This window comes from Neofelis nebulosa, chromosome 5 (assembly GCF_028018385.1).
Source record: "Neofelis nebulosa isolate mNeoNeb1 chromosome 5, mNeoNeb1.pri, whole genome shotgun sequence".
Taxonomy (NCBI): Eukaryota; Metazoa; Chordata; class Mammalia; order Carnivora; family Felidae; genus Neofelis; species Neofelis nebulosa.
Window position 1 is genome coordinate 80,463,844 of NC_080786.1, and position 23,675 is coordinate 80,487,518.

Here is a 23,675-nt window from a genome sequence, read left to right on the forward strand (position 1 = left end):
TTTTTGAGAGAGAGAATACAAGTGGGGAAGGAGCAGAGAGAGAAGGAGAGAGAGGATCCAAAGCAGGCTCCACACTGTCAGTGCAAAGCCTGATGTGGGGCTCAAACCCACGAACCACGGGATCATGACTTGAGCTGAAGTCAGATGCTCAACTGACTCAGCCACCCAGCTGCCCCTAAGGATATATATTATTCTTTAAAAACTGAAGCCCTCAGTAAGGGATATATACCAGTAGTGCAGAGTAAGACTACACAGTTGGAAAGAGAAATGAAAATACATTAAGGCATTCTCCATTTATTTTTTGATGAAGAAAATAATATTCTACAGCACTTTGTAGTTAAAAATGTTCTTCTTCAGTTAATCCAATCTTCAGAGCAATTATCTGAGGTAGGAAACATTACTTCCAGTTTGCAGGTGAAGAAATCAAGGCTTGGAAGTGTCCCAGGGCCGCAAAGTAGCAGAGGTAGGGCCCCGAAGCATTATGCTTCCCCCAGTTTTGCGAAAATGGTCTTTTTGCTATTGTGGCCAGATTCCATGTGTACCCCTTATTGGATTGTAGTCTGTTATTCCTCTGGCAGAAACATGTTGGATAAACTCAGAATTCTGTTCCTTGGGCTTTGTGGGGTACATGGAAGTATGCAGGGCATCTCTGCTTAATTTTAAAAGATTTCACAGAAGAAAGAGCTATCCTAGAAGTTTAAATGAAAAGAAAGGCATCCCAAGACAGAAAGGGATGTTGAGGAGCAGACGACTGGGCAGTATCTCTCAGGCACAGAGTGCCCCTGGAGCACACTGATCCCCAAAGCAGTGCTGTGGGTGATCACTTTCACACCTGCCCTCACATGTGATCCTCAGACAGACCCATGGGAGGAGGCCAGGAGGAACTATTGGCTTTATTTTATGGATGAAGAAACCCAGAGATTAAATGACCTGCCTAAGGGCAACCACTTATTAAGGGTCACAGGAGGGCTTGACTTCACAGGACCCCTCTCCCAGCCTTGTTGTCTTCTCATCACATGGCTCGTGCTGCTTTTGTGAATTTTCATCTCCTGATACAGCGATGGCCGCAGTTTCAATTGCGTAAATGATCTTTGCGCCTGTGTCTGGTTTCTTTGTTGATCGTCTATTGTTTGCAGGGAGGAGGACAGACATTCATTGAGTAGGTTCAGAGACCTTTTCCTCTTTTCCTCTCCAGATCTTACTCTGCCTGTGCTGTGCATCTGACATTATTTAGTCTTTTCCCAGAATCAGCTAAAAAGTCAAATACTTATAGGGGCTGGTGGGTGCCACTGATGGACTAAGGCCAATCACACTTTATCTTGTCACTGTCTGATTCTAAGGCGTGCTGAACTACCATTGTAATGAAAAATACTGCTACTTATAATTTAAAAATAAGTAGAAAGACCCCCCAAAACCTGGAAATCAGGGATTTCTAACCGTCTTAGTCATGAATAATAAATGTACTATGCAAAATAACATTCTGAAATGTATCTTCCCCCAGCCCCATCCATTTTTGTGTACATTCGTCTATTCTAGACACTTGCTACTCAAAGGGTGGTCTTGGAATGAGCAGTATCAGCATTCCTAAGGATTTGTTAGCAGGGCTAATCCTCAGGGGCCACCCCAGACATGCTGAGCCTGAATCCCCAGTTAATTCTGATGTTCATTAAAATTTGGGAAGTACTGGTCCAGATCACTTTCATGCTTATGGACTGAGGACTTCAGTGGCTCCTCACTGCCTAAATACTCTTCTGCTGCATCTTTCAAACCCTGCACGCCATGGAATGAATTTTCCTCTCTAGCCTTATTTACCGTTATACCCCTTTACAAATTATCAAATTGGACTGTCGACCGGTCTCCAAATGTTCCTGACACAGTGCTTTGACATCATGATTGTACTCACTCACTCACTCACTCTGCTTATTTGGTATGTCTTTCTTCCTTTCTGTTTGTTCAGACCTTTCCTGTCCTTCAGAGATGTTATGTCTATAAAGCCTTTCCATCTTAATTCAACCAGAAGAATCTTCTCTCTTTTTTCTGGTCATGTTATACTACATGGCGTAGTTCACTGCGCACTTTGTGAGGAAAGCATTCCTCGAGACAGGGCCTGACTCTGATTCATGTTTTGTCCAAGCCCATCTCTGCCCACCTCCCAGTGGTGTCTGGCATGTGGGAGGGGCTCAGAACCCACCATGGACTTGACTTGAATTTAATTCTGATTGAGTCATCTACTGTTTGAAGCCCTTCACTGACACTAGCAGGGTCCACCCATTGAGTCCTGCCTCCGTTTCCCTGGGCCTTCAAGCAGCCCACAGCCCAAGGAGACTTCTTGCATCCTTTGTGCACTCAAGCTGGAAAGTACCTCAAATCCATTAAGATGTTAATGACCTGTGGCAGGACTCTGGCAGCAACAAATTCACCTCTGTTGCCAGAAACCATTTATACTGGGTGGGTGTTTTCGACAACCACTTAATTAAACACATTGCTTTTCTCTATAAATTCCCCATGGCAGCAGATGTATCCAGATAGCTAATGGTCCCTGAGTGACCTGAATTATAGGACAGTGAGGGCATTTAGTTACTGCAGTCAGAAATGTACCTTGAAATGTTTGTTTTCCCAAGACTGCTACTAATTAGGGAGGAGTCAAAAAGAGCCAAGAGGTGAAAAAAGTCTGATGCAGCGAAATGCCCAGTTCCATCACTTACTAGCCATGTGACCTTGGCATACAAATCTCTTGTATCCTCCGGACCTCAGTTTTATCATTGATAAAATGGGGGTGTAAAACGGGATATCAATTGAAGAGTTAAATTACTTAAAATATGTAAAATGCTCACAATTTTTGCCACATGGTCTGTGCCACAGGAGAGTTGACTCTTATTGTTATTGTCATCATTGTTGCTATTTATTTATATTCATTCATTCATACGTTCATTTGTGTGTTCACCAAACTCCTCCCATAAGCCAGACTCCACCCTGAGTTATGAAAATACAGAAGCAACAAGACAAGATTTTCATGTTCAGGGAGTTCTGAGTCTTGAGGGAAGGAGGATATGTAAATGAAGTCAAAACACAGTATGATGTATGCTGATATACAGTCCTGCAAATGATCTTTTGGGAGGATAGAACTTGTTGCATTTGTACTGTAGGCTCTGGTGAAGGCGATATCCAGGATTAAAGAAGGAAGAGAAATTTCCAAAAATATATTATGAGGAATTAAATCCCAGAAAGAGGGAAGAATATTTGTAGAATAACAGACAGAGGCTCAGGGATCCACAAACTGTCAAGGTGTCTGGATTATAGTGATCAAGAGTAAGAGAGCTATAAATAAGCTAGAAAAGTAGAAAGGAACCAGAAAATCCGGAATTTTGAATGCCAGGGTAAGGAGTTTTCATGTTATTTTTTCCTGCAGTGACAAGCTGGAGATCCATAGGTCATTCAAATGCTTTTATTATTTTTATTTATTTTAAATGTATGTTTATTTATTTTGAGAGAGAGAGAGTGAGTGAGTGAGTGCAGGAGAGGGGCAGAGAAAAAGGGAGAGAGCATCCCAAGTAGAGTGTGACATGGGGATTGATCCCACAAACTGCGAGATCATGACTGAGTTGAAATCAAGAGTCAGACACTTAATCGACTGAGCCACTCAGAGGCCCCTCAAATGCTTTTCAATAGGGTATATATTTCCAGTTTGCCAACATCTTGTCATTCCGCATTACCTTGCACTGACCTCTCTTTGTTCCCTTTACAGCGATGTGTGGTAGGCTCTCCCAGTCATGACAGACACTGTGTGCATCTCTTCCAACTACATGTTCAGTGACCTTACCTTGGTTTCTTGAAATCATTTGTGGTAGGATAATTCTTTTTAAGTTTATTTGTTGAGAGAGAGAGAGAGAGAGAGAGAGAGAGAAAGCATGGGAGGGGCAGAGAGAAAGGGAGAGGGAGAATCCCAAGCATGGGACTTAAACCCATGAACCATGAGATCATGGCCTGAGCTACAATCAAGAGTTGGTCGCTTAATGGACTGAGCCACCCAGGTGCCCCTGTGGTAGGATAATTTATACCAAGGAAATGAAATGAAGGCATTATCATTATCATTATTTTAGAAAGTGTTTACTGTTTACAGCATCCTACTGCTGTTCTGTTTCCTTCGTGACCATGATAGGCATTTCTTGTTTGAGTTACTGAAAGATATGAAATAAGGAGTTTTAGAAAAATAATTTTTAGAAAGGTAATAGGTTCTGGAGATAATTTACCAATAATTTAAACTTCATCTTTATTATTTAGGGGCCTGCCAGTGTGTGTTTTAGTAAAAAATAAATAAATAAGACCTCTATCTTAATATTGAGGCTATCAATGCATTTGGGCCACTACAGCTGTTATACAAACAACTATTATAGACTCTTATGAATAAACATGCAGTCTGATTAGCAAACAGTAAATTGTGTTTACTCTCTGAGGTATCCAGGTTGTCCCCAGATGCCCTGTTTTAGGTAAGATAGGGTAGGTCTAAGAAGAGTAAACCGTGTGAAGAAGAAGGAGTCTCTGCTTCCACTTGTCTTTTAGTAGAAAGAACTATAAAGTTTAAGAATTAAAATGCTGTGCTCTGTGAATTAATAAAAAATGTAGATGTCCAAGGAAGGAAAATTACAAGGGACAGAAAGAGAATTGTGTAATGATAAAATGATCAATCACCAAGAAGACAGAACAATCCTAAATCTGTATGCACTAAACAAGAGAGCTGCAAAATATGTGAAATGAAAACTGATAGAATGGGAAGGAGAAATAGACAAATCCATGATGATAGCCTTCAACACCATTGTCTTAATAATTTGTATCATAAATAGGCAGGAAGTCAGCAAGGATTTAGAACTCAACATACCGACAGAACCCAATCAGCATTTATAGAACACTCCACCCATGAAAAGCAGAATACATGTTCTTTTTAAGCACCCACAGAACATCTACCAAGATCCAACATATCCTGAGCCACAAAACAAACTTCATCAAATTTAAAAGAATTGAAATAATTCAGAGGATGTTCTCTTACTGCAGTGGGATCACACAAGAAATTAATGACTGGAAGATAAAAGGGAAATCTCTGAACACTTAGAAACAACACAACATGTTTCTAAATAATCCAGTAGTCAAAGAGGAACTTTCAATGGAAATCAAAAGTACATTGAGGCGAATCCAAATAAAAATACAACATATCAAAATGTGTGAGATTCAGCTAAAGCAGTCCTGAGAGAGAAATTTACAGCACCAAAGGAAGAATGCTAACATCATATGAGGAAAAGTCTCAAACCAATGACCCAAAATCCTGTTTCAAGAACAATAAGAAAGCAAGTTTAATGGGAACAGAAGGAAGGAAATGATAAGAGTAGAAGCCAATAAAAATAAAAATTAGAGAAAATTAATGAAGCAAAGTTCTCTGAAAAGTTCAATGAAATTTTAGGGTGTCTGGGTGGTTCAGTTGGTTGAGAGTCCAACTCTTGATTTTGGCTCAGGTCATGATCTCACGGTTTGTGGGATCAAGCCCCACATTGGGCTCTGTGCTGACAGCATGGAGCCTGCTCGGGATTCTCTCTTTCTCCCTCTCTCTCTCTACCTCCTCTGCTTACATGCATGCTTGCTGTCTCTCTCCCTTTCTCAAAATAAATAAACGTTAACATGTTTTTAAAAAGTTCAATAAAATTGAGAAACTTTTAGCAAGGCTGACAAAAAAAAGAAGATACAGATTACCAATATCAGAAATGAAATGGGATATCCCTACAGACCCTGCAAACTACAAAATAATAAGTACAAAAAAATAAGTGATTACAGCTAAAAATTCTACACATATACATTTGCCAACTGAGATAAAATGGCCCAATTCCTCAAAACACTCAAATGACCACAACTCACTCAACATGAAATAGATAATTTGAATAGCCCTATAACAATTAGGAAACTGAATTTGTAATTAAAGCCTCCGAAAAAAGAAATCTCTAGGCCCAGATGGTTTCACTGGAGAATTCTATGAAATGCTTAGAGATGAATGAACACCAATTTACATAATCTTCTTCAGAAAATAGAAGAGGAAATAGCAATTCCCAGTGCATTCTATGAAGCCAGTATTAATCTGATACTAAATCCAGACAAAGACATTCAAAAATAAAACTACAAACCAATATCTCTCATGAATATAAATGCAAAAATTCTTATGAAAATGTTAGCAAATAGAATTCAGCAATACATACAAACAATTATTTACCATAACCAAGAGGGTTTAGTCTAGAGATGGAAGACTGGTTCAATGTTAGAAAATTAATCAGTGTAATATGCCATATTAACTGGCTAAAGAAGAAAAATTACATGATCAGGTCAATTAATGCTGCTAGAGCATTTGATGAAATTTAACACACCCATTTATGATAAAAGCTCTTAGAAAAATAATAGAGGGGAACTTTTTCAATTTGATAAAGAATATCTACATAAAACCTGTAATTAACATGCTAGTGGAAAAAGACCAGTGCTTTCTTCTTGAGATTGTGAAGAAGGCAAAAGAGTACACTCTCACTACAAGTATTCAACATAGTACTGGGAGATCTAGCCTATACAATAAGGCAAGAAAAGGAAATAAAAGACACACAGATCAGAAAGGAAGAAAGAAAAACTGTCCCTGATTGTAGATAGCATGACAATTTTTGTAGAAAACTCTAAGAAATCTACAAAAAATTCCCAGAATTAATTAAGAAAGTTTCAGGATACAGGATCAACGTATGAAAATCAGTTATATTTCTAGAAGCTAGCATTAAAGAATTGAAAACAAATTAAAAATAAAACATTTATGATCAAGAAAAAAATCCATAAATATCAATCTAATACAATATATATGGGACTTGCATGCTGAAAGCTACCAAATACTGATGAAAGAAATCAAAGAAGATATAAATAAATGGAGACGTACTATATTCATAGATTGGAAGACAATATAGTAATCAATTCTCCAATATTTGACATATAGATTTAACATAATTCCTTTCAAAATCTCAGCAAGATTTTTTGCAAGCATAGACAATATTATTTTAAAATTTGTATGGGAATACAAAGGAATTAGAATAGCTTAAACAGTTCTGAAAAAGAAGAATAAAATGCCGCTCACTGGCAGTTCCTGTTTTCTATTGCGTGACTTTAGCCCCTGGCCATAGCTGATAGGATAAAGAGGAGTTAATCAGAGTGCCTGGGTGGCTCAGTTGGTTAAGTGTCTGACTTCCACTCAGTTCATGATCTTGCAGTTCGTGGGTTCGAGCCCCACATTGGGCTCTGTGCTGACAGCTCAGAACCTGGAACCTGCTTTGGATCCATTCATTCTCATTCTCTCTCTCTCTCTCTCTCTCTCTGCCCCCCCACCCCCACGCTCTGCCCCTCCCCCTGCTTGCTCTCTGTCTCTCTCAAAAATAAACATTAAAAAAAAAAAAAAAAAAAAAAGAGGAGCTAATCCATTAACTGGCCTGTGACCCAAAAAGACAGCTCAAAGGTATGATTTGGACTAAAAGAATTCCTGATCTTGAGGATTTAAAGTGGGAGAAACAGCTATAGAGACTAGTTGGCTGTGAAAGTAGATCTGGAAGTTCATGTACAGTCAGGATGAAGGAAACAAAGTTCATGGGCAAGGTGGAATTAAAGAGGAGCAAACACTGGTAGGAAGCAGAGGGAGCCTGACGGTCAAGAGGAAGAAGATGCCATGTGTGGAGAGACATAGAAATCGTGATAGAGACAGCCTCTGAGGGAGTAGTTTTCATTCCTTGTGGTTTTCCAGCTTTCATAAAGCCCAACTGTGCAATAGTTCCTGCTCTTGGATTTCTGTGGGATTCCTCAGAGTATTTATTTATCTCTTCTTTTTGGGTTTGCCTGATCTGGGCTGTGTCTCCTGTACCCAAGGAGCTGAACTAACATAGTTCAGTATACAGACAGCTCTTCCATTAAAATATGATAACAACAACAACAACAACAAAACAAAAAACAAAATAAACACGAAAACAAAAAAACAGTGGAGGTGGCAAGAAGTGAGCATTTGTTGTATCTTGTCCCACTGTTTTTTCCTCTCTGCTGCCTTCTCAAAATTAGGCCTTGTTTTCCTGCCAGCTTCTTTGGCTTCTGATCAAGTGAATACCCCAAAGTCAATTCAGGGGAGGAGAGAGCTCCTCAGGGGGTGGGCCTCCTGTTAGCCCCTGGTGTGCTGTGGGGGACTTGAGCTATTCAATAGCAATTCAGTTCTTTTGTGGAAAAGAGAGAAGGATGGGGTGTGCCCAGAGTCTTGTCTTTTGTGTAGCTTTTCAAATATCCTCTTACTGATAGTACTATGACACAGAGACAAAGTTGCCTGGCTGTGTAGGAAAAATAAGTGTGAGAAGCAGCTAGATGGGAAGTTATGGCCTGGGCTGGGGGTCCAAAGAGCTGGATTCTGGTCTTGCCTCTGTCACTTGGTACTAGATGCATGTCACTTTACTGGGGCTTGGTTTCTCCATCTGTGAAGTGGAGAATAACAACCACTTAATATGAAAAACATCCGTAAATCGCAAAGAAATTGTAGTGGTTCTAGCATGTGATATGGCTTCTGCTTATATCTCCCTCAACTAGCCTCCTTGTTCCCTTTGCTTGGTCATGCCTGCTTCCTTGCTGCTTTATGAAACATGATGGATCCCACCTCAAGGCCTTTGTACTAGCTGTTCACTTTAGATACTATTCCCACAGATATTCCCATCTCCCTTTTATCTAGATCTCTATAATGTGCCCATATCCTTTGTTGGTGTGCTTTCCTCTATAGAATGCAAGAATGGGAGGAACAGGAACTTAGCTCACCACTATACCCTTAGAGCCTGGAGCATAATAATGGCTCAATAAATATTTGTCAGGTCATTAGGGGAGATTATTTCTGGACTGGATACCTGGTATTGTTTCTGTAAAGAAACACCTTCCTTATGTCACACAGAAGAAAATTGATTTGAAATCAGTGACTTTGAGCACAATCCTTAGTGCCTGCCCTTGTGACTCCTTACTTGGGTTCATATCTGAATTTGCTATTGGTTACTCTGTCCAGGAATCCTAAATGAGTGTAACATGACTCCTGCATTGACACGCTCATAGGTTTCCTGTTGGGTCTTTGATTCTACTATTCCTGGTCCTTATCTTCTAAGGTCTCCCATGGCAGCTGTCTACAAAGGGAACTTCATATAAAATGCTTAGTCTGTATTTTAAGTAAGTCAGGGTAACTTAACTATAATTTCCAATATAATGAAGTATACCCAGCTGTGTCAGACAAGCAAACGGGCAAATAGACAAAAACTTGTGTTATATATATGGAATTAATGACTACTTTATTAAGTTTTAGGAAATTGGAATGGAAAGATTTTGTATATTTGAAAACTGTAATAGTTTTGAGGAGCTGTCTTTGAGTGGATTTACTTCTAACCACCTATTCATGAATTTATTTGTTAATTCAATCAATGTTGCAAAAATGTTTAAAGGGAATTTAAAAGAATTCTTCTTCACTGTTGTTTTATCCTCCTCCCCCTTCTCTTCCTCCTTTTTCATCACCACCACCATCATCACCTTTGTATTAATAGCTAATAACAATTGAGTACTTCATTTTGTTTATTTTTATTTTTATTTATTTTGAGACAGCGTACAAGTGGGAGAGGGGCAGAGAGAGGGAGAGAGAGAGAATCCCAAAGCAGGGTTTGCAACATCAGAGCAGTGCCTAACACAGGGCTTGATTCCATGAACTGTGAAATCATGACCTGAGCTGAAATCAAGGGTCGGGTGCTTAACTGACTGAGCCACCAAGGCACAACTTAGTATTTTACGTGTGCTTTGTATTTTACTAAGTGCTTTATAGTACATTTAAAAAAAAATTAACGTTTATTCATTTTTGAGAGAGCAGAGTGCAAGCGGGGGAGCGGCAGAGAGAGAGGGAGACACAGAATCTGCAGTAGGCTCCAGGCTCTGAGGTATCAGCACAGACCCAGATGCGGGGCTTGAACCCACAGACTGTGAGATCATGACCTGAGCTGAAGTTGGCCGCTTAACCGACTGAGTCACCCAGGCACCCCTATAGTACTATTTTTAAAATTCACAACAATACTATGAGGTATAGATGCATTATTATTATTTTCATTTTAGAGATGTGGAAAATGAGTCTTAGAAAAGATAAGTAACTTTTGTTAAGATTGCACAGCTAGTAAGGGGCAGAATGACATCTCTAACTCCTAGCCTGTGTGATAGGAAGCCCAGTGCTGCTCAGGAATCTAGCACTTAAATTTTTTTTTTTTTTTTAATTTATTTTTGGGACAGAGAGAGACAGAGCATGAACGGGGGAGGGGCAGAGAGAGAGGGAGACACAGAATCGGAAACAGGCTCCAGGCTCCGAGCCATCAGCCCAGAGCCCGACGCAGGGCTTGAACTCACGGACCGCGAGATCGTGACCTGGCTGAAGTCGGACGCTTAACCGACTGCGCCACCCAGGCGCCCCATCTAGCACTTAAAATTTAAGAGGAAATTAAGACCCAGTTGTGGTTAAAATGAGTCTTAAGCTCACAGGAGTATTGACAGAACTCCTGGTCAAGCGCAGTTTGTCTTCAGGAAAGGGGTATAAAAACCGGAATTAACATTCACAAAGCAATTTCTCTGTGAGGACCCGGTTGGGACTGTGACATAATACAATGATGCTCTCTTATCTCAGTTATCTTGGTTGAGAGACCAAGAAGCAGAAGTTCATCTCTTGAGGTTAAAGATTTTGATAAACTGAGGGAGGGTGTGATTAATTATTTGGACTGGACAAGCATGCCTTAGAAATACTTTGAGGCATTCCAGTCTGAAATGTTGGGTAAATCTGCAAATCTTCCAGCACCGCCTACAAATTCTTCGAGTATAGGCTCAAAACGGTTCCACCTCAGTGCCTGGGAATTCGTAGGTCTGATTCAAATTCCTAGATCAGCTCCTGAAAATGTCTTGGTCTTTCAAAACCTTGGTTCTGCATCTGGACAGCTTTTAAAAGGAGAGATGCCTGGAATTCATCTCCACAATCCTGAGTCAGAATCTTCGTGGGTGCTATCCTCCCTTTTTATGGTAATTCTGTTTTCATGATTTCCATTTACATACTGTGCAAACACATGTCTTCCAAGAAGTCATTCTGTACATGTCTCTTTGCGTGTTTGCACATGCTGTTCCCTCTGTCTAAAATTAATTAATCTGCCTTCTGCATCAAGCCGTCTCCTGATCATCCTTTAAAAGCTTCGAGAAACACACTTTATCCAGAGCCTTGCCTCACTTCCTAGGTGGCTTTAAATGCCTTTCAGTAGAGCAGAGTGGTTAATCAAAAACATTGGCTCTAGAGACAGGCACCTCAGTTTGAATTCCAATTCCAGAACTGGAAAAGTTATGTAACCTTTTTTATGTTTTCGTTCCTCATCTGTAAAATGGGAATAATGATACTACCTTCTTCACAGGATTACTGTGAGCATAAAAAAAGTAACTTAGATGAGATACGTATACCAAAAACTCATACAAAGTAAGCATTAAATCAATGTTAGACATTAGCTGGGATTTCCATGGCACTGTATACAAATTTCCATGTTATTGTTTATCACTCTGTACCATAATACTTGATTTATTTATATTCTCCTACATTAAATTACAATCTCTTAAGGATAGGGATAATTATAGAGGGCTTTATAGTCTGAGAACCTACATAATGTCTTTAATATAGTAGAATTGGCCCTTGAACAAAAAAGGGGTTAAGGGTTACAGAGCCCCCACTATTTTTAATTGTAGTCAAATTCAATTCAATTTTGAATTGTAGTCAAATTCTTTGTGTAGCTCTCAATTCCCCAAACTTTTACTAAGAGCCTACTGTTGACTAGAAACCCTACCAGTAACACAGTCAATTAACACCTATTTTGTATATATATTAAGTACTTTATTCTTACAATAAAATAAGCTAGAGAAAAGAAAATGTTATAAGAAAATCAAAACACATTTACAGTACTGTATTATATTTACAAAAAAAAATCTGCATATATGTGGACCTACACAGTTCAAACCTATGTTGTTCAAGGGTCAATTTTATAGACACTCAGCCATGTTAATTGATTAAATGAAGACATTTCATTGCCTTGCTAATGAATGGTGGTTTGGTAAAGAGGAGAGCTCAAGGGTTTAAGGTGAAGCATACCTTGGATGAATCCTGACTGTGTTTTTTTGGAACAAGTTAACTTCCTGTATTAGTCAGCTTGGGATGTTATAGCAAAATACCCATAGACTGGGTGGCTTAAACAACAGTTCTCTCACAGTTCTGGAGGCTGGGAAGTCTAAGATCAAGATGCCTACCTACAGGTTTGGTTCTCAGCGAGGGCTTTCTTCCTGGCTTGCCTTCTCATTGCATCCTCACATCCTGGAGAGAAGAAGTTCTCCTGTCACTTCCTCTTCTTATAAGGGAACTAATCGCATCATGGGCACTCCATCCCTATGACCTTATCAAACCCTAATCCCCTCCCAATGGCCCCACCTCTTAGTACCTTCATTTTGGGTGTTAGGGCTTCCACATATGCATTTTGAGGGCAAACAAAGTCATTTATCCTTCCCCAAGCCTCAGTTTCCTCACCTGTATTTATCAGGATTGTTTGATGAAGATTAAAAAGGGTGTGTAATATCTAGCCCAGTACCTGATTCAGAGAAGACCACAATAGATGAGTGCTTTTTATTTTAACCTAAGAAAAATATGTGGCAGAATTATTCTTATGTGCATATAGATCTAAGAAGCTTCAGAATTGGCATGTGTATACATATACATACACGTGTATGTATATATATGCATATGTATATAACATATATGTGTATACACACATATACATACATATATGTATATGTGTGTATATATATATATACACACACACATGTCCATATACACATACACACATGTGTATAATTTCCTAACTAAAACTTCTTGTTTATTGTTTTATTATATTTTTTTAGAACTCAAAAACTCCTTTGTTGCCTGGGGCAGGGGGAAAGACCATTGTTTTTCCTTTGATGAAGTAGAACCATATGAAGCCCTAAGAGTGGATTTCTCTTACTTCAGGAAAAATTAGTCTTTGTAGATACATGAATGGATGTTTCCAGATCCATCCTGTCTATGTTTTATGGGGGCACTTGGTCTGTCCTACACTGGCATACATTAAAAAGTATTGAAAAAAGTAATACTCCTGAAAACTCTTTTTGTGTGTTTGTTCAAAAAAATCATTCATGCTTTGCAACTTGTGATTTTCAACACTGAGATTTTACACCAAGTAGCAGGAAATGAAGTGTTCATGGAAGAACATTCTTCAAGAGCATCAAACAGATAGATGTCAGGGGTTCCTTTTCCTTAACCCTGTGGGCAGTGGGCTGGGAATCTGGAGACCTGAGTCTGTGAACTTGTGTTAAAATGGTAAAATCTCATCACAACTTTGGGTGCCATATTAGCTCTTCTCTACATGATTTCACCTTACATCTTAAAGAATTGTGTATTCCTTAAGAGCAGAATATTCTTCTCAGTATTCCCAGTAGCTAGCACAGACCTTGGTACATACCAGGCTCCATGGGGGTAGGGGGAGAAAAACTGAACCACAGGAAGTCAAGTCAGGGGATCTGAGAACAGAGAAGATTTGTGGACATTGGGTTTTTATTAGAATACTGTGTTTACTTGGAGGGTCCCCTATTTTAAACAAATTGGAGAGGCCCCAGGAAAGAATAACCAAATTATTGAAAGAATTTAATGTGGATTATTTAGCTAAAGGTTTTTTAAGACTTCACTTAACTCAGGGGGAGGGAAATTGCTTTGCTTCAATGCCATGCATTTTTCATCTGTTTGTGTTTGAAGAGCAAACCCAAACTGGATTCTCTTCAGGGCCTGGAACCCAGTGGGTGCTCAGGGAATATGTTTGGAATGAATGATTCAGTGTTTCCCTCCTGGTTGCTGATTTCTGGCCGGCCAAGAAACTGCCTTCCTCTTTCAAGGGCTGGGCTATGCTAAGCGGCTTGAGGGACACATGAAGGAAGGTTGATTTGTAAACCAGGTATAGTCACTCTATTCAGTATTAGAGAAGATGTTTCTACTGAATGGAGTGTGTGTGTGTGTGTGTGTGTGTGTGTGTGTGTGTGTGTGTGTGTGTGTGTGTGTAGTGGAAGAATGTTCGAAAAAAAATCTTTCTGGAGGAAAATTCTTTCTAATTCACAAATTGATTTGACACAGCTTTGAGAGAGCAGCCGAAAGTGTTGTTAGGTGTAGGGCAGGGGCCGCTGAGAAGGCATCTGGAATGGTTTGAATAACTGGGTGGGAGCCCTGGAAACTTGTTCTGACGGGTCGCCTGTCATTGTTAGTTCGCTGTTGCCCTCTGCTGGCAAAACTGTTGTCATCCCGGGAAACCACAAATCTCATGGAGTTTTGAAATTCCCTTTTACATTGGGGTGTCCAGGCCCTTCTTCATCAAGCAGGGACATGACACAGTGCTGAGGAACAGCAGTGGCAAAGGAGACGTGGAAAATCCTCTGCCAGGAGAGTCTGGCTTGCACAACTAAGATGATAAATTGTATGGTTTTAGTTTTTCAAGCTCTGCTCACTTGCCAAGTTCTCTCTCAGCTCTGTGTTGGGCATAGTGAGGGGACACAGACAGGACTGAAACAACTCTCTACATTGGAGGGTCTCTCATCAAATGTGGGGCATGATGAGGACATTCTGGGGATAGAAATCACTGATATGGAGAAGATTGTGACTTGAACCACAGCAGAGGTACTGATAATAGAAAGCTTATATGTATTTAATGAAAAGAAAGAGGACATCTACTTGGCAGGGTGTGGGATGGAGATTGGTAAGGGTTAGTCTCCATGAAATAGCGTTTAAACTGGGAGTTTGAAGGATGGGTGAGATTTAGTATTTTTAAAAATCTCTCTTTATCGTGAAAGTAGAATATGTTCATCATAAAAAGAAATTAAGCTCTGACTAATAAAAGCATGGAAAGAAATGAAAGTCATCTGAAATCCCAGCACTCAGAAATAATCAGTGTTACCATTTTGATCTATGTATTTGTTGTTGTTGCAAAGTTGGAAGTACACTGAAGGTGACGTTTTGTATCCAGCTCTTTCTGACTTTTATGGCACAAACATTTTCCCACTGTTACTGATTAGTTTTTAAAACTGTGCTACTTTATGGGGGAGTATTTCAGTGTGTAAACGTGAGGATAGGATTCCCAAACAGCATGAGCCAAGGCATATGGCTTGCACAGCGCAAGGATTGTTCATTCTTTACTAATTGATGTCAGAAATATATTTTGGATGCATACAACCTTTGGAGACAAAATGCAAAGAACTGATTCTGTCTTTGTGGAATTTATAGTATAGGAGAGGAGACAGACATTAATTAGGTTATCATAGAAATAACTGTAAAAGTGCATCTGGGATAAGTACTATGAAGGAGAAATACATAGTATTATAAAAGTGTACATTAGAAAGAACAGAAGTAGTTACAGAGGTCTGGGTAAGTTTGCCTCAGTAAGGGGTAATTGAACTCAGCACTAGAGCAGTTAGGGAAATAACATCAGGTGGGAGCAGCATATGCAAAGGTCCCCTTAGTAGCAGTGGGCATGGTGAATACAAGAAACTGAAAGATCAAGAAGAGTGAGTGGAGAGACTTGGCCTGTGATGAGGATGAATAGGTAGATAGGGCCTGACTGTGGACAGCCTCTTAGGTCAGATGAAGAACTTCTATTATTTCTTGTGAGAGCTCTGGGGGACTGTTGAAATGTTTGCAGCCAAAGTGAAGACGTGAAGGCCAATCTGGTTTTTTTTTTCCCCAAAAGATCTGCCTAACTACAGTATGGTGGAGAGGTTAGGAGGGAACTGGAGCAGTTCCCTCCAGTAGGTAAACTGGGTCTGGGTGACTAGTAGCCTAAACCTAGTGAGAGGGTGATCGCAGTAGTCTAAGCAGGAGATGAGGGGGACCGCATCAGGTTGGTGAAAGTTCAGATGGAGGTAAGTAGGTGGTTTTCGGAGATTTTTGGGGGGAGTCAAATGTTTAGGACCCGGCATGTGAGCTGAGGAAAAGGTGGAGTCCAGAATGACTCCCTCTGAAGTCTCCAGCTTGCATAAACGGGTAGAAGAAGGGTTCTTCTCCCAGATAAGGAACACTGCAAGAGGATGAAGTTTGAAAGGTATGGCGATGTGTGTTTTCTCAGGGGAAAGGTTTCCCAGAGACAGCAGCCCCAAGGTGGTATATATCATCACATCAGCTCCTTCCAGAAGTTGGTTTTACTGTATTCTCATACCACACTGAAGGGTCCTCTATTTGGAGGTGGATGGTGCTGGGGAGAAAGCCAATACCATGGCTGGGTTTCATGTCTCTACCTTGTCTTTAAGATAAGGGTAATAACTTCTGGTCCAAAGGGTTGCTGTGAGGTTCGTAGGACCATCAGTATCCAAGGATTTTGTAAATCTTCACAATATCCTATTGCTACTTCTACCCCTATATTTGTTGTGGATATTGTTGCTAACCCAAGTTCAATTATGTTAATGTCGGGAATATGAAATTCAATGTTTTTTCCATGAGTTATTTGGGAAAAAAAGGTGTGATTGAAGTCTAAATAAATACATATACCACCCAGGAGCTAGAGATGTGGCCCCAAACTATTTATAACCCCATGTGTTTACTTGAATTCAGACTTTCCCGACATGTAAATTATGCAGAATCTGTGTCACAGCAGAGCACTCTGTGTTCCTAAAAAGAATTCTTTTTTCCCAAATCCTTTACCTTTTAAAATAAATCTCATTATGGAGTGCTGACATTTTCAGCAAAACCATTCAACCAAAAGCTGTAGTTTTTTTAGACTAAAACCAAGTCTGGTTTATTAGGCAGCAGCTTTTAACTTACTGCTAAGTAGATGCAAGCTATTTAGAGAAATTTATGTAGATATCTGATAAGACATTTCAGAGTCCCCTGGTCTCTTTCTGACTAAGATTGAGAGTATAAAACAGATGATCTAGAATTCTTTCCTTCTCTCAGTGGAACAGGGGTTGAGTATGGCAGTGTTGTTGGGGTGGATGGAAACCATAGAACCAGGGTTTATTTATTTGAGAGAGAGAGAGAGAGAGAGAGAATATGAATACGAGTGGGGGAGGGGCGGAGAGAGGGGAACAGAGGCTACAAAAAGCACTCTGTGCTGACAGCAGAAAGCCCAATGCAGGGCTTGAACTCACAAACTGTGAGATCATGACCTGAGCTGAAGTTGGAAGCTTAACTGACTGAACCACCCGGTGCCCCAGTAGAACCAGGATTTAAACCACATCTCTCAGACTCTACACCACTGACTCTAGTATCATATTCTAGTTGACTGACTTCAGATGTGACTTTCTTCAAAGGGTTGTGGGGGATGTAAAGCTAATACTTATACCACATAATGGCCGCCATGATCAATGCTCTTACCCTTCTTGTTTTTCCTTCATCATCTTTTCTGTCTTTTCTTCACTTTCATCCTTTTTTTTTCTCTCTTTCACACATCCACCTTTTCCTTGCAGTGACTTAACCTCTGACTCGTCTCGCCTGTCTCTGTTTAGATTATGCTATACTGAGGAATGGCATATATTTGGGCTGCCCAAAATTCCTTAGACACTTAGGCCCCTGCCAGCGATAATAACCGCTGATTTATAGAGCACTGATCGAGAGTCGTTTCCCTTAATCCTCTCCACAAACTCAGGAGATGAGTGCTAGTATTGTCTCCATTTCACAGATAAGGAACATGAGTCGAAAGCATGTGAAGTGTCCTATCTTACAGAGTAAGTAAGTGATAGAGCTGGCAACTTTCATACTGGCCCTCATCCAGCCCAGCAACCTCCAAAAGTTTTGATTGGCACTCATTTATTCACCAGAAAGATATTTATTTAGTGTGGGCTATTTGACAGGAGCTGGATAGAGTGAGTAGCCCAATGGCCATGGTCTCTGCCTTTGTGGAACATACACGCATACATGATACTGAGCTCACCTTGACTGACATTGTCCAACCCTCTGTATTTTCATGTCTATTCTGATCGTCAATGTCCACATGGTACTTACTTCTAAACATTTTTATCTATCATTCCTTCTTACAAAAAGCAACAGGTCCACAAAAGAAGAAGGACCAGGATGCTTTGACAGAGCATGATAAAGGGCCAAGTTGGTATAGGACCTTAAGAAATCGTCCTTGAATGAGGCATTTGAACCATGATTTGGACAGTGAGCGTTCTTAGCCTGCTATGAGATAATGTTGAGCAATGGCCTGACCATACAAGGACTTGTAGTTCCATTTATGTGAGTTGGGTTTGCTCCTAGGATCAAAAAGATGCTATTTAACAAACAGGGGAATGATGTCATTCTGTTTGTATTAAAAAAAAAAAAATAGCACTGTGTTTGCTGTGTGAGAATGCATGGGAGTGGACTACCTAGTCTATCTTTACATTAGATTGATTCTGTGTAGTGAGAATTGAGGCATGAACCAGTCACAGATCATCCTTTTCAGTCTCTTGAGGAAAACAAAACATGTACTGAAATAATTGTAATACAAGTCATGAGTGCTATAGTAGATAGACAGCAAAAGTGCTGTGGGTGAGAGCATTTATAGACCATGCTCACTTTCTTCTAGCCAGACACCACTGTTCAGATCTCTTCTTGTTTTCTCTGTTGGAGATTCTGTTAGAGTTAGAATTTTCTATGCATGCCCTAAAAGGCTCTCAAGTCCAAAGCAAATCAATTTGGTGAAAACTTATCTAGTGTCTACTTTGTCGTTGGCCCACTTCACTTGTTTGGCTGTATTTTTACCACAAGGATATGACAGGATGAGTAGATGTTGTGTTGGCTTGGAGGTCAGTGCACCTTTGTGTAAGTCTCCATTTTTTTCCTCCACTCAGCAATGCGACTTTTGGAGATTAGCATAACCTAGTGTGTAGTGAGTAAAGTCTGTGGTAAGAATTGAGTTAGAAAAATTGATGTTTTGGTGTCCTTGGAGGAAGATAAAAGTTTTCTGATAAACAGGGAAGATGTGAAGGAACATGAGTCAGGTGACTGCCAACATGATACCATCTTGTCATTCCCCCCATGGATCCCTTCATGGGTAATCATCTCTGAACTCTGTGGCTGTGGAACATTTTTTTGTTTGTTTGTTAGCAATCTTCCATCTTCCCCCCTCCCTTGGTCATGGGGCTGGACTGAAAGAGAGAGAGAGAAAGAAGGAGAGAGGAAGGATAGTTATTCCTCAGCACCTCTTCTGAGGTGATCAAACCTCCCTGCCTTCTGTGTTAGTAGAGATGTTTCAATGAGTACTGTTATCTTTAACTTGAAAAGACCGTGCCATTAACTTTTATTCTCTGTGATGATTCCCACAGGATAGATCATTGGAACAATGAGAAGGAGAGGATTTTGCTGGTCACAGACAAGACTCTCTTGATCTGCAAATATGATTTCATCATGCTCAGCTGTGTGCAGTTGCAGCGGATTCCCCTGAGCGCTGTCTATCGCATCTGCCTGGGCAAGTTTGTCTTCCCTGGGATGTCACTGGACAAGTGAGTGTGGTGTCTTAGACTTGGAAAATGGTGCAGTGGAGGGCATGCCATGCAGGGAAATCAGTCACAAAGTTCAGTTTAGTATAGTAAGCCAAGTACACCCAGGGGAGAAAAGTGAAGCTGTACAGTTGAATTCATCAAATAATCTTTGCGTTCCTATTCTATGTCAGACACCAGGGATGCAACTTTAAGTAAGGGCACATGAGAAATAAATGGTTGACTATAAGGGGGAAAGAGCTGTGGGATCATGGAAGAAAGATTCTCAATACAATTTGTGTGGCAGGGAACCAGAGAAGCTCTACTGGAGAAGGACTTGAGCCTGTATTTGACGTTGGGTAAGAATTAGCCAAAGATGGAGAACAGAAATTTAACATTCCAAGCTGAAGGAACAGCACAGCCAAAGGAGTGGAGGTGGGAAACAGTATAATGCCTTTGGAAATTGAAATTATTCTGTAAAGCTGAGTGGACAGGATTTATGATGGTCAATAGCTCTTCTTGAAAGAGGTCTCTTTGAGATCTTCCCTGGATGCTTAGTAGAAAGGACCTCAACTATCTCAGAGATGTTGACATTTACCAAGATACCTGGTGAGCTCTACAGAGCAGGGTTGCTGTACAAAGTTCTTGTTATGGTCTTGGAAGGAATTGTCTTTCTTAAACATTTTAAAGTTTATTTATTTATTTGAGAGAGAGAGGGAGAGCGTGTGTGTGTGCGTGCCCTAGCGAGAGAGGGGTGGAGAGAAAGCTAGAGAGAGAATCCCAGGCAGGCTCTGTGCTGACAGTAGGCTCAATCCTGTGGAACCGTGAAATCAGAACCTGAGCCGAAGCCGAGTTGGATGCTTAACTGACTGAGCCACCCAGGTGCCCCCTTTCCTAAACATTTTAGATCTAAGCCAGGACAGCAATCTCCCTCTGAGCCTTTGACTGTGAGCTTTTCCCATCTCCTGGTGAGCTCCTTGAGGGAAAATACCTTTTTGTTTGTTTGTTTGTTTGTTTGGCACCTGGCATTGGGCCTGGCACACAGTGAGAGCAGAAAAACTTTTCTAAAATGTTGAAAACACAGTTTGATCAAGTGATCGGTTTCCTTACAAAAAGCATACCATATCAAAGATCTATGCTTTAATTTATTCTTTTCATGGATGCATGATGTGACAAATTGATTTAGCTCACTAACTTTCTGAACTGGTGGGTTTTCAATAATATAAGCAATCATAAATATTTTTATAATATCACAGAATGTTTATTTTCAGGAAATATCTCTCCCACCCCATACTCTAATTCTCAAGATTTATTACCCTAGGTGATAGTCAATAGTTACATGTTGTTATTTTTTTTCTTTTTTTAAGGAAATAGAAATAGAAAATGCACAGGAGTATAGATGTCTTTGTATTTCTTTGTATGTAATTGGTTTATACACATTTGTAAGTACATCTGCACAGGCACATTTATCATAAACTGTTTTACTCAATGGGAGCACGTGTTGTAAACTATTCTGCCTCGAGTTATTTGACCCAATGAGATTTTATTATATAATTGGAGATTTTATTACATAATTATTTATAGATCAACCTCAGTTTTTTAAATAGTGCAGAATATTTATTTTAAAAAGTAATCTATTTATCCAGCCCCTCATTAATGGCTATTTATTTTTACCTTTGCTACTATAAGCAATTCTGCTATAAATATTCTTGTGTATAGGACTTGGGATAGATGTCTAAATGTATCTATAATGTAAATTTCTGTAAGTGGAATTATTAGGTCAAAAGTCATGTGCATTTTAACTGATAGATATTGCCAAATTGCCTTCTGAACAGGTGACACCAGCTTACACTCCCACAAAGTGTAGAGTGTCCTTTTCTACACATCTTCACCAATATCGCACATTATGAATCTTTTTTGCTTTGCCAGTGAGATAAAGAAAAACAACTCATTTTTGTTAATTTGTTTTATAAATAATGAGTTACTCACAATTCTTTGATTTTGTGTCAATTTTGGTAAATTGTATTTTTCAAGGAATTTGTTACATTTATTTACAGTGCTCTATTTGAAAGCATAAAGTTTTTGATAATATTCCATTATTATACCATTAATGTCTATAAGACATTTAGTGATATCCCCTTTCTTTCCTGATTTTGATGACCTGTGTTTTCTCTCTCTTTCTGTCAGTGGACCTATTGATTTTGTTGGTTTTTACAAGAATATACTTTTAAATGCTAATTTTCACTTTTGTCTGATTTTTATTTAGTTGATTTCTGCTTTTTTATTTATTTATTTTTTCCATTCTTCTACTTACTTTTGGTTTACTTTTATTTCCTTTTTTAAAACTTTTTAATTTGAAACCCAAGGTCATTGATTTTAGGCCTTTTCTTCTTTTCTGATATGACTATTTAAATCTATAAATTTTCTTCTAAGCACTGCCTTTACTGCATCTCATAAAGCTTGATATGTTGTGCTTCTATTCTCATTTAGCTTGAAGTATTCTCTAATTTTTCTTGTGATTACTTCTTTGAACCATGGATACTTTAGAAGTTGTACTGGCTAATTTCCAAATATTTTTCTTGAGATTTTAATATTCTTTCATTTTAATTTAGAGAACATATGGCCTTGATTTTAATCCTTGTAAATAGAGACTTGTTTTATTGACTGAACTATAGTATATTTTTGTGAATGTATCATATTCATTGGAACAAAATTTTGTGTGTGATTGTAAATATCAACTAGTTTATTGTGTTTGACAGTATTGTTTAGGTTATCTATATTTTTACTAATTTTTGTCCATTTTTGTATTAGTGATTGAGAAAGGAATGTTAAAATCTATCATTGTGGAGTTTTCTTCTCTTTATTCTTTGCTTAATGTATTTTGAGGATCTATTATGTACATTATATTTATGATTAATATGCCTTCCTGAAAAATTGAGACTTTTTTTCATTATGGATTGGTTATCATTTTTATACTTATTTTTTTACATAGTAAATCTTTTTTTAATACATTTACTGTCCATGTCTTTGTATTCAAAGTATATTTCTTATCGAGATCACATAATCGAGTTATACTTTTAATCCATTCTGATAATCTCTGCCTTTTAATTGGAGTGTTTAGTCCCTTTACATTTTATATAATTTTGATTTGACTGAAGTTGAGTCTACCTATTATTTAATTTTTTTTTTACATTTATTTATTTTTGAGAGACAGAGTGAGCAGGGGAGGAGCAGAGAGAGAGGGAGACACAGAATTAGAAGCAGGCTCCAGGCTCCGAGCTGTCAGCACAGAGCCTGATGCAGGGCTCGAACCCACGAACCGTGAGATCATGACTTGGGCCGAAGTTGGATGCTTTAACCGACTGAGCCACCCAGGCGCCCTGAGTCTACCTATTATTTGTTTTCCATTTTCCCTTTTTAGATTTATTTCTTAGTCCTCTTTTTCAACCTTATTTTTAATTATTTAAATACTTATCATAATTTAATTTTAATATTTCTGTTGGCTTTTTAGCTATAACATTTTATATAATTTTGTGGTTGCTTTAGAGCAGAGTTTCTCAACATGAAGACTGTTTACATTTTGGGTAGGACAATTCTTTGGTATGGGAAGCTGGTCTGTGTGTTGTAGGATGTTTAGCAGCAACTTTGGCTTATACCCAGTAGGTGCCAGTAACACCCTGCTTCTGTTAAGACAATCAAAATATGTCCCCAGATATCACCAAATGTACCCTAAGGGCAAAATCACTCCATATTGAGAACCACTGATGAAGGAATTATAATATAGGTACTTAACGTTTCACAGTCTACTTAAATTTAATATTGTAATACTACACTTTTAACATAGAAACCTTGTAAACTTATTATTCTACGACTGTAAATGTTAGATATAGTATGATAAAGTCAGTGTAGCCATAGGAGGATATGAGAAGGAGGCTTGGAAGAAAGTTTATTGTACTCACAGGTCTAAGAAAGGGAGTCCCCATATACCATAGAGGGCCTCAGAGGAAGTCACCAGTGTTGGTAAGGAGGCTGAAAGGACGGGAGCTATACGAGAACTTAGACCATGGCTGTTACTAGAGTTTCTACCGGAAAGGCAAGGC

The 23,675-nt window shown here is 39.1% G+C and overlaps 1 protein-coding gene across 4 annotated transcripts in view; it reads left to right on the forward strand.

Annotated features, from left to right (window-relative positions):
• Positions 1–23,675, forward strand: part of TPRG1 (tumor protein p63 regulated 1) — a 217,121-nt gene that overhangs the window by 121,900 nt on the left and 71,546 nt on the right. For all 4 annotated transcript variants that reach the window (XM_058730818.1, XM_058730821.1, XM_058730819.1 and 1 more), the window contains exon 4: positions 19,423–19,599. In XM_058730818.1, coding sequence (XP_058586801.1) covers positions 19,423–19,599 — 177 coding nt within the window. The remainder of the gene's footprint in view (positions 1–19,422; positions 19,600–23,675) is intronic.